The 12,540-nt window shown below is 49.6% G+C and overlaps 1 protein-coding gene across 2 annotated transcripts in view; it reads right to left on the bottom strand.

The window, feature by feature from the left end:
* Nucleotides 1-12,540, bottom strand: part of LAMC2 (laminin subunit gamma 2) — a 63,927-nt gene that overhangs the window by 21,310 nt on the left and 30,077 nt on the right. For both annotated transcript variants that reach the window (XM_082702880.1, XM_082702881.1), the window contains 4 exons: nucleotides 7,927-8,062; nucleotides 4,382-4,480; nucleotides 1,801-1,937; nucleotides 683-805 (listed from right to left, as the gene is read on the bottom strand). In XM_082702880.1, the coding sequence (XP_082559006.1) occupies nucleotides 683-805; nucleotides 1,801-1,937; nucleotides 4,382-4,480; nucleotides 7,927-8,062 (495 nt within the window). The remainder of the gene's footprint in view (nucleotides 1-682; nucleotides 806-1,800; nucleotides 1,938-4,381; nucleotides 4,481-7,926; nucleotides 8,063-12,540) is intronic.

The raw sequence follows: 12,540 nt of genomic DNA, 5'->3' as shown, positions 1-12,540 counted from the left end.
AACCCGTTCATGGAGGCAGCCATATTGCTGTTGGCTACAAAGGAGAGTTAGCGACTGACATGCTAGAAGGGCCACGTTGAAAGACAATTCCCTCTACTCGATGATTCACAGCATGGCCCCGACAACAGACTGGCGTGTAAAGGTCCAGGTATGTTGGGAATAGTATCATTTGCTTTCTAATAGTATCATAATGCTTTCTAGTTCACAGACATCATGACATTTGATGTTAACAATCCTTGGAGGTATTATCACCCCAGTCGTCAGCAGAGAGAAATGAAATTTGGAAAGGTTAAGAGGACAACTTACCTGGACATCACATATGAGCTAACGAAATGAACTACTAATACATTTGTTTTTGATGTACAAGTGGTTAAAACAGAGAATGCCTTATTTTCGCTTCTCCATCTGCTTCTCAGTAGATCCACAGAAGTGACCTCTGTCTTTATTTCTTGTCTTGATGGGAAACCTAGAAACTTCCCCTTTGATGAAAGTAGGAACCTCAAACAGGGTCCGTCTGCGAGGATACACGGTCCTGTTCTATTGTATCATGAATCAGTCAATAGGGGCTGAAGCTCTGTCTTCCAGAGACACTGCTTTTCTGACCGCCAGGTAAGGTGTTTTCACATTTGCTAACTTCATTTTTCTCTCCTGACTTCTTCTATAAGAAAAACACCATACATACCAGGGGCGACAAAATACACAGGGTCTGATCGTCGTGCTGAGCTGAACACATCCCGGTGACGCTGGGACCACTGGAGCTTTGCAGGAGACCCATTTCTTTGGACAGCCTTCCAGCCATCAACATCTGGAACACAAAGAAAACCCCTCTGCATGCAGACAAAGTTCATCATCTATTGAGCTAAATAAGGCAAGACTTAATTGCCAAAAATTCCTAGACGTGAACAGCTAGTGGGGTTTTCTTACTAGTTCCACAATGATGTGCAGCCCTCAAAATGTTCTATGCCCCTTCTCTACTTGGGTCTCAACTTCAGCGGCTCCCACCCCATAGTGGCTCTGACTTCTAGGAGTCTGATTCTCGTAGTAAGAGAGCATGATTTCATCTGCCTGTAGCTCATACTTTTATTTTATTTACAGAAACAGGGTCTGGCCTTTGTGAGTGGAGAGGGTCCAGTTCAAAGAGAAACTAGAAGTTGAAATCATGTCACTCCCCTAGATTTTAAAAGTCTAGGATTTTGTAGCTTGGTTACTAATCTCATATACATTAACTCACTTAATGAATGTGGAAAGAGTATTTTTTAAAAAAGATTCATTTATTTATTTTAGGGAGAGAGAGAGGGCACATGTGAGTGGGAGGAGGAGCAGAGAGTGAGAGTCTTCCAAGCAGAGATGTGGGGTCAATCCCACGACCCGTGAGATCACGACCTGAGCTGAAACCAAGAACCGGACGCTCAACCGACTGAACCAGCCAGGCTCCCTGGAAAGCAGGATTATTAATGAATGAGAATTTCAGGAAGACTCACATAACCCCCACCCAACCAAATGAAAGAGTCTTTTGTGGTTTTAAAATACATGGAGATGTGAAGTGCAAGGAGATGAAAATCTGGTCTCTTTTTAGTTATTCTTTTAAGTTACTCATATACCGGTAGGAGTCAGGTGTGCCCCTGACTTTTTCAAGATATTAGGCTCCCCTTCTTGCCCAGACAAAATAACGCCCATTAAAAGCTAGAAGAGAGTTGCTAAAGATCATGTCAAGCCAAGCTGTGGTGAGGAGGAAGCTGTCTGTAAGCATAAAGCACAATACAATGTTAAAAACAAACTTCTAGAAACAGAACACTTTACCTTGATAGAAAGTAGAGGTGATTGTATGGACACTGTAGTCTCCCGAGCTGCGGCAGTTGGCTGAATGCCCGTAGCAAAAACACTGGGTACAGCCCTCAGGGTTTCCCCCATCCAGGTGATAGTAACCCGGTAGACACCTGCAGAGGCATTTTCGAGATCAGGACGATGTTAGAAGTCATTTCTTGTTTCGTAGAGAGAACATGATGACTGATCTTTCCTACTATCTCTCCTACCTGGCCCTATCATTCCCAGAACTGGGAAATACTAGCTCACACATACCAGCCCTGCGCGGAGACACGCTGGACAGTCACAGCCCCACTGAGAGAGCACGGACGTTCACTTTCTGTCCCTGTGCTAGAGCGTGGTCACGAAGGACTCGGTGGCCTGGGCCCTTAGTGATTTCCCCATCCTTGGTTGGGGCAGGGGGAGGCAGAGGTGGTCCTGTCTTCGAGCAAGTGTTTAATGGGGGCAAGCGAGTGGGGAGCGGAGCCAGGAGAGGGAAGGCAAGTGTCCCAGCCCCAGCCCCTGCTCAGCTGTACTGACCCGCACACCACCACCAGCTGCTGCCCACCGTCCCCGCCCCTTAGAGCCCTGCTCTGCTCGGAGGGGAGAGGGACAGGCGGCCACATGACAAGGATGGATGGTTGGAGGCTCCCTACAAAAGCAAAATGTAGGCTGGTGCCCACCGGCCAGTGACATCTCTGAGGACCACAGCTACCAGGCAGGTCTCAGATGCTGGGGTCACAGAGAAGGAGGAGAAGCTGGGGAGGACTTGTTTCTCTCCGTTCAAGTTAACTACATCCTTCTTCATGAAATAATAATAGTTTCACTGATCATTTATTTAGGGCAGATGCTGTGCCGGGCACTTGATGTGTGTTCTCCAATCTAATCCTTGGTACAACCCCAGGAGATAGGAATTGTTATTTCCAAATTTCTTTTTTTTTCTTTTTAAATTAATTTATTTTAGAGAATGAGAGAGAGAGAGAGAGAGAGAGAGTGAGCAGGGGGAAGGGGAGAGGGAGAGAGAGAATCCAGCACAGAGCCCGAGGAGGGGCTTGATTTCAGGACCCCAAGATGATGACCTGAGCCAAAATCAAGAGTTTGATGCTCAACCACCTGAGCCATCCAGGCTCCCAATTTCCCATTTTCTTAGATGAGGATACCAGGCCAGAGAGAGGTTAAGAAATTTGTTTGAGGTCATAGAGCTGGTACATGATTGAGACAAGATTTTTCAAACCAGGTACATCTGCATCTAAGTCATGTGGTCTAATCCACTGTCCCCCATGACAGGAGCCTGCTTATTGGGCAAAATCACAGAAAAGCAGGTTCACGGTAAACAGTAAATGCTTTGGAGAAAAGTTGTATATAAATAAACATTGGTTTGGTTTGGTTTTTCTCTCTAGAGCAAGGGCTTAAAAAAAATCATGATGGTTTCTTTGGAAGAAACCTGCAGATTAAAAGGGATTAAAAAGCAAAGAAAGAGGGAGGAGGGAGGGGGGCACAGCAGGGGAGGGGAGGGGAGGGAGAAAGAGCGTAGGGGAGGAACTGAGGGAAACCGGGCACAACTCAAGGACAGTGCTGAGGGATGTAACCAGGCACTAAATTATGAAGAAAAATAAGGGTGTGATGACACAGACGCCAGAATGATGGTCATTTCTCGAAAAGGAGGGAGGCTGTTGTCACTGGGATGGTTCATTCCTAGTGAAGGTCTCTTTCTTAGAAGGGGCGGTGCTGACATGGGTTTTATGTGGTTTTGTGTTTCTGTGTGACATCGTGAAATTAAAAACCTTTCCAGAAAGTGATTCCTCTTTTAACACGTAAGCTGTGTTTCCCCTCCTCCCCCTCGGCAGCCAAGAACCCCCAGAAACACACGCTGGGAATGGATCTGGTGTTTTCTCTGCCCAGGGGTAAGTGGTTGTCAGGCTGCCCACGGACTGCTTTCTGACTTTCAAGGAAACGAGGGGAACACCTTTACCTCTGGGGCCAGCAATCGCAGAGGCGGGAAGAGCTTGAAGTCTGAGCCATGTGTCCTTAAGGAAGGTCTGCAAGCAGCGCGAGAGGCCGGATGGCTGTTTACGGGGCCACCTGCCCCCACATGGCTCGGGGCCACATGGCATCTTCTCCCGGCTCATGTGTGTGCGTGCAACCACCGTCCCATCCCTGGGCGGTTCCTCTGCCGCACAGGATGGTTATTTATGGCCACATTCCCTCTTACTAGCATTTTCCCAACACGCTTAATTAGACCAGGACTTTTCTGGGGCCAAGCTGAATCATGTGACCTCATTATCGCATGCCACCCCGTATGGGAGCACCTGGGATTCGGAGTCCACTGGCCAGGAGACTCCCTGGGGCCCTGCACCTCTGCCGCCCTTGTAAACAAAGGAAGGGGGCCCCCAGCAAAAGCGTGGGGTCCAGGGAAACTTGGGGGCTCAGCTGTCTTTTTTAAAGAGCTAAGTTTTTGAGGACAGAGGACAGGACAGAGGTGGTGTACATTTGTTAAGTGTCCCTTTTCCACAACTGCACTCGGAGAGTGACTTCTCATGCTGGCGGCTGTGTCTGCAGGGCCACAGTTCCCACAGACCTGTCACAGCGCTCTCCGGTGACAGCTGGCTTGCAGACACAGCGGCCCTCGTCGCAGGGCCCCGAGGTGCCAGCTGGGTCACAGTCACACTTGGAGTCTCTGCGAAAGAAGAAAAAGAAAATTAGGGATGTGTCTCCAAACGCTTTTCAGCTATCCACATAAAGATCAAGAGCTCGTACACCAACGTCACCGGCCTGAGCAAAGCCTTCGTCTTCAATGAGGCCCCTCTCCGCTAGCCTTGTCCGCGCTCACCTCTCACGGGCCCTTTAAGGACCCGTTTGTCCAGGCTTGTGCTCCTCTGAGGGTGACAGCCGGTCCACAAACCATCTGCTACCCTCCCCTGAGGAGAAGAGGGTCTTGCGCCAGGACGTGAACCAAATCTATCACTAAACGATTCAGTTTGGTTTGGTTTAGTTTGGTTGACTGTCTGGTTCAATGGCCTGTTTTTTGTTTTTTGGTTTTTTTTTTAATTTATCATTGCTTCTCTGTTGTTTAATTCAGTGATGACTGCTTTCCTTGTGATGGATTCCATCTACTTGCTATTTTCATTTAATGCTTTCTTTTGGTAACACTCCTATCAAGACACAATTCAGAGACGCCTGGATGGCTCAGTTGATGAAGCGTCTGCTTTCAGCTCAGGTCACAATCCCCGGGTCCTGAGACTGAGCCCTGCCTCTGGCTCCCCTCTCAGCAGGGACGCTGCTTCTCCCTTTGCCCCTCCCCACAGCTCGTGCTCGCTCATTCCCACAAATAGATAAATCAAATCTTTAAAAAAAGATTTAAAAAATTTTAAAGGACACAATTCACATACCAAACAATTCCCCCATTTAAAATGTACAATTCGCTGGTTTTTAGCAGATTCTCAGAGTAGCAGAATTTAGTAGAGTTTAAAATATTCTCAATCATCCCAATCAATTGTAGAACATTTTCATCACTCCAAAAAGAAACCCTGTGCCCGCAGAAATCACCTTCCCTTCCCCCAACCCCCGTCCTCGACAACCACTAATCTACTTGCTGTGTCTATATAGAGCTGCTTGTTCCGAACATTTTCTGTAAAGGGAGTCATACAATCTGTGGCCTTTCGGGTTTGACTTCTTTCACTTAGTATGTTTCGAAGGTTCATCCAATGTTATAGTTCATCCAAGTATCATTAATTCACCTCCTTAGGGCTGAATAAAATTCTATCCCATGGATAGGTGAGATTTTGCTCATCCATTCAACATCTGACAGACATCTGGGTTATTTCCACTTTTTAGGTGTTATGAGTAATGCCGCTACGAGCATTTGTGTACATATTTCTTTTCCTTTTTTTTTTTTTTTTTAAGATTTTATTTATTTGATGGATCACAAGTAGGCAGAGAGAGAGGAGGAAGCAGGCCCCCTGCTGAGCAGAGAGGCCGATGCGGGGCTCGATCCCAGGACCCTGGGACCATGACCTGAGCCGAAAGCAGAGGCCTTAACCCACTGTGCCACCCAGGTGCCCCTGTGTACATATTTCTATCAGAGATGTATGTTTTCATATTTCTTGAGTATATTCCTAGGAGTGGGATTGCTGAGTTTAGCTGGTTTTTTTTTGGGGGGGGGGTTGCTTTTTTTTTTGGTTGCAGGACTTTCTCAATGAAGGAATCCACCAGTATTTCCATGATCTAGTCTGGGCACAAGCCCTTGGTGTTCCGGCTTATGCCTAGTATCACTCACATGAGCACATCGATCTCATCTATCTCATGGGTCTAAAACCAAATCTGTGCTCTCCCTCCTGTTTGCTCTTCCTCTGACTGCCCTTTGACCCCATCCAAATCCTGCCCAGACCCGAATGGGCTCTCTTCTCCCCCTCACATTTCACATCCAGTCAGAGCCCCATCCTGTCAGGCTCCCTGAAGGATCCCTTTCCCGGCCCTCTTCTTGCACTTGGGAGGCTCTCCTCCTGTCCTAGCCCCTCCACACGGCTGGTCTGGACCCTTTGACAAACATTAGGCACCATCTACTGGCTGCTAAGCACCAAGGACATTAAGAAATAAGATCCTGATCTCTAGGAGTCTCCAGGCAGGGCAGAAACATGAACAATGAGGGCAGCAAAGCCTAAGGCCAGCTGGGACTGAGCAGGGGGCCTGCCTGTGTGCCTCTCCCCACTGGGCACTGGGGATGCCGAGTATGAACAAGGCCAAGCCAACAAGGGGCTTCCACTCTGGTGGGAGAGACCGACAAACAAATACACATAGAAAACAAGAGATGGGAAGTAACATCAGTCAGAACTCGGAGGGATGGGGACTGGCCAGGGAAGGGCCCTGTGAGGAGTGGCCTCACAGGATGGCGTCTGTGAGGCTCTCCGTGGCCCTGTAGGAAGCACGAGTGCTCGAAGCCAGGGCGGAGGTCCCTTGGCTTGGCTCCTTTGAGGAAGGGAAGGGAGGCTGGTGGGGCCAAGGGCGGGGGGTCGGGGGAAAGGGAAACGCAGCGGAAGCCCACTGCTGAGGGAACAGAGGGCAGAGGACCTTGCAGGCCCTGCTGGTCTCCGCCTCAGTCTGAGAGGACAGGGAGCTGCTGGAGGGCTGCAGCAGAGAGGGGACATGGTCTGACTCAGTTTTAGAGGCATTTTCAAAGGCAGACGCGGTCGAAGGAAGGGTCTCTGAGGAGAGTCTGAAAGGGGGCAGGGAAGCCTGGAAGAAGACAGTCTGTGCGGAGGCCTAAGGGAGAGAGAACTTGGGACAGTGGCAGCCAGGCCGGCCCAAAAGGTGGGCAAGGGGCTGGCCAAGGGGGCAACGGAAAGTGATCCTCTGAGGGCACCTCGTAGCTAACAGCTTTCCTGCCGAGCTCCCTTTCTCCTAAGCCAACCCAGTCCCTGCCAGTTCTGCACCCCTGAGACTGCTTATGTGATTTATAATGTATGTCTCGTCTTCTTCCAGGAACCATTTTTTTTTTTTTTTTTTTTTTTGAGAGAGCGAGCACGTGCGTGAGTCGGGGGAGGGCAGAGGGAGAGGGAGAGAGACTCTCGGGCAGACTCACACTCAGCTCCAGCCCAGCACGGGGCTCGATCTCAGGACCCTGAGATCATGACCTGAGCCGAAATCAAGAGCCAGATGCTTAACTGACTGGGACCCCCAGGCACCCCTCTTCCGGGAAAGAACATGAGGAGGGGAGGAGAATGCTTCAAACTAAAGGGGAATACAACTGTGCAGAGAAGTTTTTTTAGTCCAACATCACTTGGGTCGAAATGGGTCCCAGGTGAGAAACTGGAGGGCACTTTACTTCCATCCTTGTTCGTCTAAAGGGGGGCAATCACTGGGGTGAAGAACATGGGTTTCAGAGCCCAGACATGGGGCCTGAATATGAAGTCCCCGCTCCCCAGTAGTATCGGGTAAACTTAACCCCCTGGGGTGTACAGTTCTGACTTCCCCCATGAGTGTGACATTAATCCCAACCGCTGAGGCTTATGTCAAGTCCTCCAGCAGCGCTTGGCACACAGCTGGTGCTCAGTGATGTAAGTGACCACAGATGATAATGTCATTGTCACCCCTCACGGCACAAGCTGCGGCGGCGGAGGTGCTTACAGTGGCCTCTGGTCTCGGGTGCAGCCGGCGTCGGTGAGCGAGTGGAAGCCGGGCAGACAGCGGTCACACCTGTCTCCTGTCACACCGGGTTTGCAGCTGCATCGGCCAGAACTGTCGCAGCGAGCGCTCAGAGAACCTGTAACCCGCAGGGTAGGGAGAAGGAAAGAAGAAAAGGAAATCCTTAGTTTATAGGGCGTTCGGAAGCCACTGAAACCCCATGGGAGCTCAGTGGCCTCTAGCGAGCTGTCCCATCTCTGAGTGCATCCAGCCCGGGGCCGGTGCTCACCGCCGAGCAGGGCTTCTGCACGCCGAGAAGCAGAAAGAGCTCCTGGAAGCATGTCTACTTCTCTACCTGCTCCGATGCAAGCATTAAGTAGCATGTCCACCACTGCTGTTTAAAAGAAGTTTGTGGGGTCGCTGAGACCTCAAGGAGAGGGACAGCGTGTGCACGAGCAATCAGCCTCCTCGAAGAGAGTATGACACAGCGACCAACGTCTTCCCTTATTTCTGGCAGCCAAAAGCCATCTTTTAAGAGCCAGTGTGATTTATTTTTATTTTATTTTATTTTATTTTTAATATGGGAAGGCCTCCTAACTGGAAATATCTCTCCCTACCTGGAGTGACAGACATTCTCGACCTTGGGGCATCACCCCTTCCCCGCGCATCTCACCCGGTGTACTGCACAGAGCGCTAGTCCAGTGGTTGATTCTGCAGAGCCGCGCTCTTACTGGTGTGCGGGCCCCCTCGGATCGCGAGTTGATGAGAGACCAGAAATGCTCAGGGCAGCAAATGCGCCCCTCCGGAGCCCGGCCTCCGCTGTCTGGCTCCCTCCCTTCCCCTGACCCTCTTCAAGTCTGTCCTCTCTCCCCGGACCCTGCCTCCCCCTCTCGTCCCTGCCTCCATCCTCCCCTCCCCTCCCTCCTCCCATGCTGCTTGAACAGTGGAACTCAGGACACATGACTCAGCTGTCTCTCTCTCTGGTGGCTCCCCACTACAAGCAGAAGAAAACGCACTCTGTATCGTGGTGCACAGGACTCGACCTCTCCTACCACGTGGCCTGCTCTCCTGCCCTCTGTTCCAGCTCCCAGCTCCCCCAGCCTGTCTGTAGAATGTGTCAGGCCACTTCTCTCCTTCGGTCAACTGCACTTGCTGCTCCCCCGGCCTGGAAAGCTCTTTCCCCAGAACTTCCCCCTCATTGGCCCAACCTCAGCTGTCAGGTCCTGATTTAATATGACTTCTCTAGGGAAATCTCCTCGAACTCCCAAATCTCAAATAGCTGTCCCACTGCTCTTGCAGTCCTGCTGACTCACGATGACCTCAGCTTGCAGTCCCTGCTCTGGCCCCAAGGCCCCAGTGCGGAACCCAACACAAAGAGGATGCCCAGAAATCTGTTGCAGGAATGCACATATGCCAAGAAAGAGGTCAGGGTTGTTGGGAAAGAGTTGGGGGAGATGGGGGAGCAAAAGATGAGCAGGAAGGTGGTGAGAGGGGTGCCTCACCTGCGTCACAGTCTCCCTGAGATGGCAGAATTATCAAATAATCCACGTATGGAACTTCCCAGCATCGATAAAGCCAACAGAACGCTAGCCAGTTGCTCCTTTCTTTCTGATCAATTATTCTGTGAATTTTTGACTCACTAGTAGATACGATTCCAATCAATAAAGATACTGGCTCTGTGCCGATATAAAGGCTTTTTGCCACATGTGGAACCTGAACTATATTAGCTACATTCACAGAGCTGGTGACAGATGCCATGTCAGCTTTGCAAGGCTTGAAGGGGCCCTCGGTGATAATGGTATACACTATATTTTTTGAGCATCGATCACGCGTGAGACGCGGAGTTCGGCACTCTGGATACATGTGAGGAAATGCTAGCTCCTGGTGAGGTAAGAGCTGACAGACGAATGGCAGATCCATCTGTGGGTAGCAGGGAAGGATCAGAGGCTCAGGAACTGCAGACCCACAGTTCGGAAAGGCATCTTGAGGGCGATCTGCGGGTTGCTTCCAGGAAGGGAACAGCATTCCTTGGGAAAGGCATCCCGCTGTGACAGGATGACCTGGACTGGAGGCGTCTGGGTGACAAGGGCAGGAGGGAATCGCCGAGACAGCCACGTGGAGGCAGAATGATCGGCCTTCCCCTCCTAGGAGCTAGACGACGACGGGGTAGGGATCACATGAGGACACCAATGTCCCAACGTGCACCACGAGACAAAAGGGAGGCTCTTTACCACAGAGAAAGGGAAAGAAGGAGCAAGATCTCAAGTTAAAGCATCAAGGGAAGATCATGAGTTTCATTCTGGACATTGTGAACTTGAGTTTCCGGTGGCGTATTAAGGTAGAAATGTTTCATCTGGAGCTCAAGAAAGAGGCTGGGGGTGAGATCTAGGAGTCTTCAGCCAAGTAGAAGGGAGAGCAGGCGTAAGACCACCCTGGGAGGGGGCAGACAGAGCGAGGACAAGGAGGAGCCTCCGACACAGATGGAACCCCACGGATCAAGGGGCTTTTCATAATCAAAGCAGAAAGAAGTCTCAGGACCCTGGAAGCCAAGGGAGCAGAGTCCTGAGACTCGAGGGAGGATGAGGATGGGAGTTGCAGGACTTAAGGCAAGGGAGTATTTGATGAGATGAGCTCGTGAACAGAGGCCTCCCGGGGCTGGTGTGCGGACCGCCACGCTCCTGCCCTGTAGGCAGGAGCCAACAGAGCCAAGAAGGAAACGTTCTGAATTACGCTCTGATAAGTAACATTCAACAGAAGACTTCTCTCTTTCAATCAATTCACTCGTTGTTGGTTTTTTTCAACACAAATGGGTTCTATCTGGGACCCAGAAATCCATTTTCCCCCGTTCCCATTAATGGAAATTACACTTTCAACTGAAGAAAATTCTCCCTACAGTTTTTCAGAAATGAATCCTTCTTAGAAAATGGAAAAGAGGGGTGCCTGGGTGGCTCAGTGGGTTAAGCCTCTGCTTTCGGCTCAGGTCATGATCCCAGGGTCCTGGGATCAAGCCCCACATCGGGCTCTCTGCTCCGCGGAGAGCCTGCTTCCTCTTCTCTCTCTCTCTGACTGCCTTTCTGCCTACTTGTGATCTCTGACTGTCAAATAAATAAATAAATAAAAATCTTAAAAAAAAAAAAATAAAATAAAATCTTAAAAAAAAAAAGAAAATGGAAAAGAAAATAAAAAATTTAAAAAAAAATTTTTAAAAAGGGCGCCTGGGTGGCTCAGTGGTTAAGCCTCTGCCTTCGGCTCAGGTCATGATCTCAGGGTCCTGGGATTGAGTCCCACATCTGGCTCTCTGCTCAGCAAGGAGCCTGCTTCCCCCTCTCTCTCTGCCTGCCTCTCTGACTACTTGTGATCTCTGTAAAATAAATAAATAAAAAATTAAAAAAAAAAAAAGAAAATGGAAAAGATTGCACTTTGCCTTGGGTTTGGCCCACATATATCAAAATGGTTACCCTGCGAAACAGCTTATTGAGAGAAATCAAAAATCACCTCATGAAAATAGGCGTTCTGTGTCGAGAGAAGTTTGGGAAATGGTGCTCACTTGATCCCTCTGAGATTTACAACGTAATAGTACCTTCAGCACACACGGAGCTTGTTTAAATTTTAATGCTCGTATTTCTAAACATTATTTGACATTCTTACAGTTCACATCTATTATTATCTTGAGGAGCGCTGTGTTCTACAGGATGTTATCTAGAGAATCCTGCTCTAAAAGCCGGAGGGTCCAAGAGCCCCGACTTTGGGGTGCCTGGGTGGCTCAGTCGGTTAAGCATCTGCCTTCAGCTCAGGTCATGATCCCAGGGTCCTGGGACTGACCCCCACATCGGGCTCCCGGCTCAGCAGAGAGCCTGCTTCTGTTTCTGCCTGCTGTTCTGCCTACTTATGCTCTCTCTCTCTCTGTGTCATATAAATAAATAAAATCTAAAAAAAAAAAAAAAGAGCCCACACTTTGAAATCCAACAAATCTCCCTTCAAAACCAGCTCTTCCACTTAGCTGCATGTCCTTGGGCAAACGCCTTACTCATCAGTTCTTCTAAAGGACGGTAACCACCTATACCTTACAGAGCTGTTGCAAGACTTTGGACTAAAATATATAAAGTGCCTCGTCAAGTGTCTCACACGTCACGGGCGTTCAAAGAATGTAGTTTGCACTGGGACTGCCAGCCTCCTTCAAACCTTGCAAAGTAAACGTGGAGACGTGCACGGGTCCTTGCCACAAGCATGACCACTTTGTGTCACATTCCAAAACGTCCAAAGTCATGGCACTGGGTTTTCAAACTCTCTCATTGAAATAAAAACACGTGTCCCATCTCCTACTTCGTGAGCTACTCTTAGGGATTGTGGACAACGGGGCTGAGAGAACAGAAAACAGCTCCCTGTGTCGGTTTTGTGCCCCCATAAGCTCTTTCGGGGGTTCTACAGATACGGTCTATGGGCATCTGAGGGCTCAGGAAGGTGTGCTACAATGAGTACTATTTAAAAATCAGGGGCACCTGGGTGGCTCAGATGGTTAAAGCATCCAAGACTCTCGGTCTCGGCTCAGGTCGTAATCTCAGGGTTTTGAGATCGAGCCCTGCATCGGGGTCTGTGCTCAGCGCGGAGCCCCTCGCC

This window comes from Mustela nivalis (genome assembly GCF_964662115.1).
Source record: "Mustela nivalis genome assembly, chromosome: 16".
NCBI classification, from domain to species: Eukaryota; Metazoa; Chordata; class Mammalia; order Carnivora; family Mustelidae; genus Mustela; species Mustela nivalis.
Note: the sequence above shows the minus strand (reverse complement) of the source record. Positions and strands in the feature narration are given on the sequence as shown.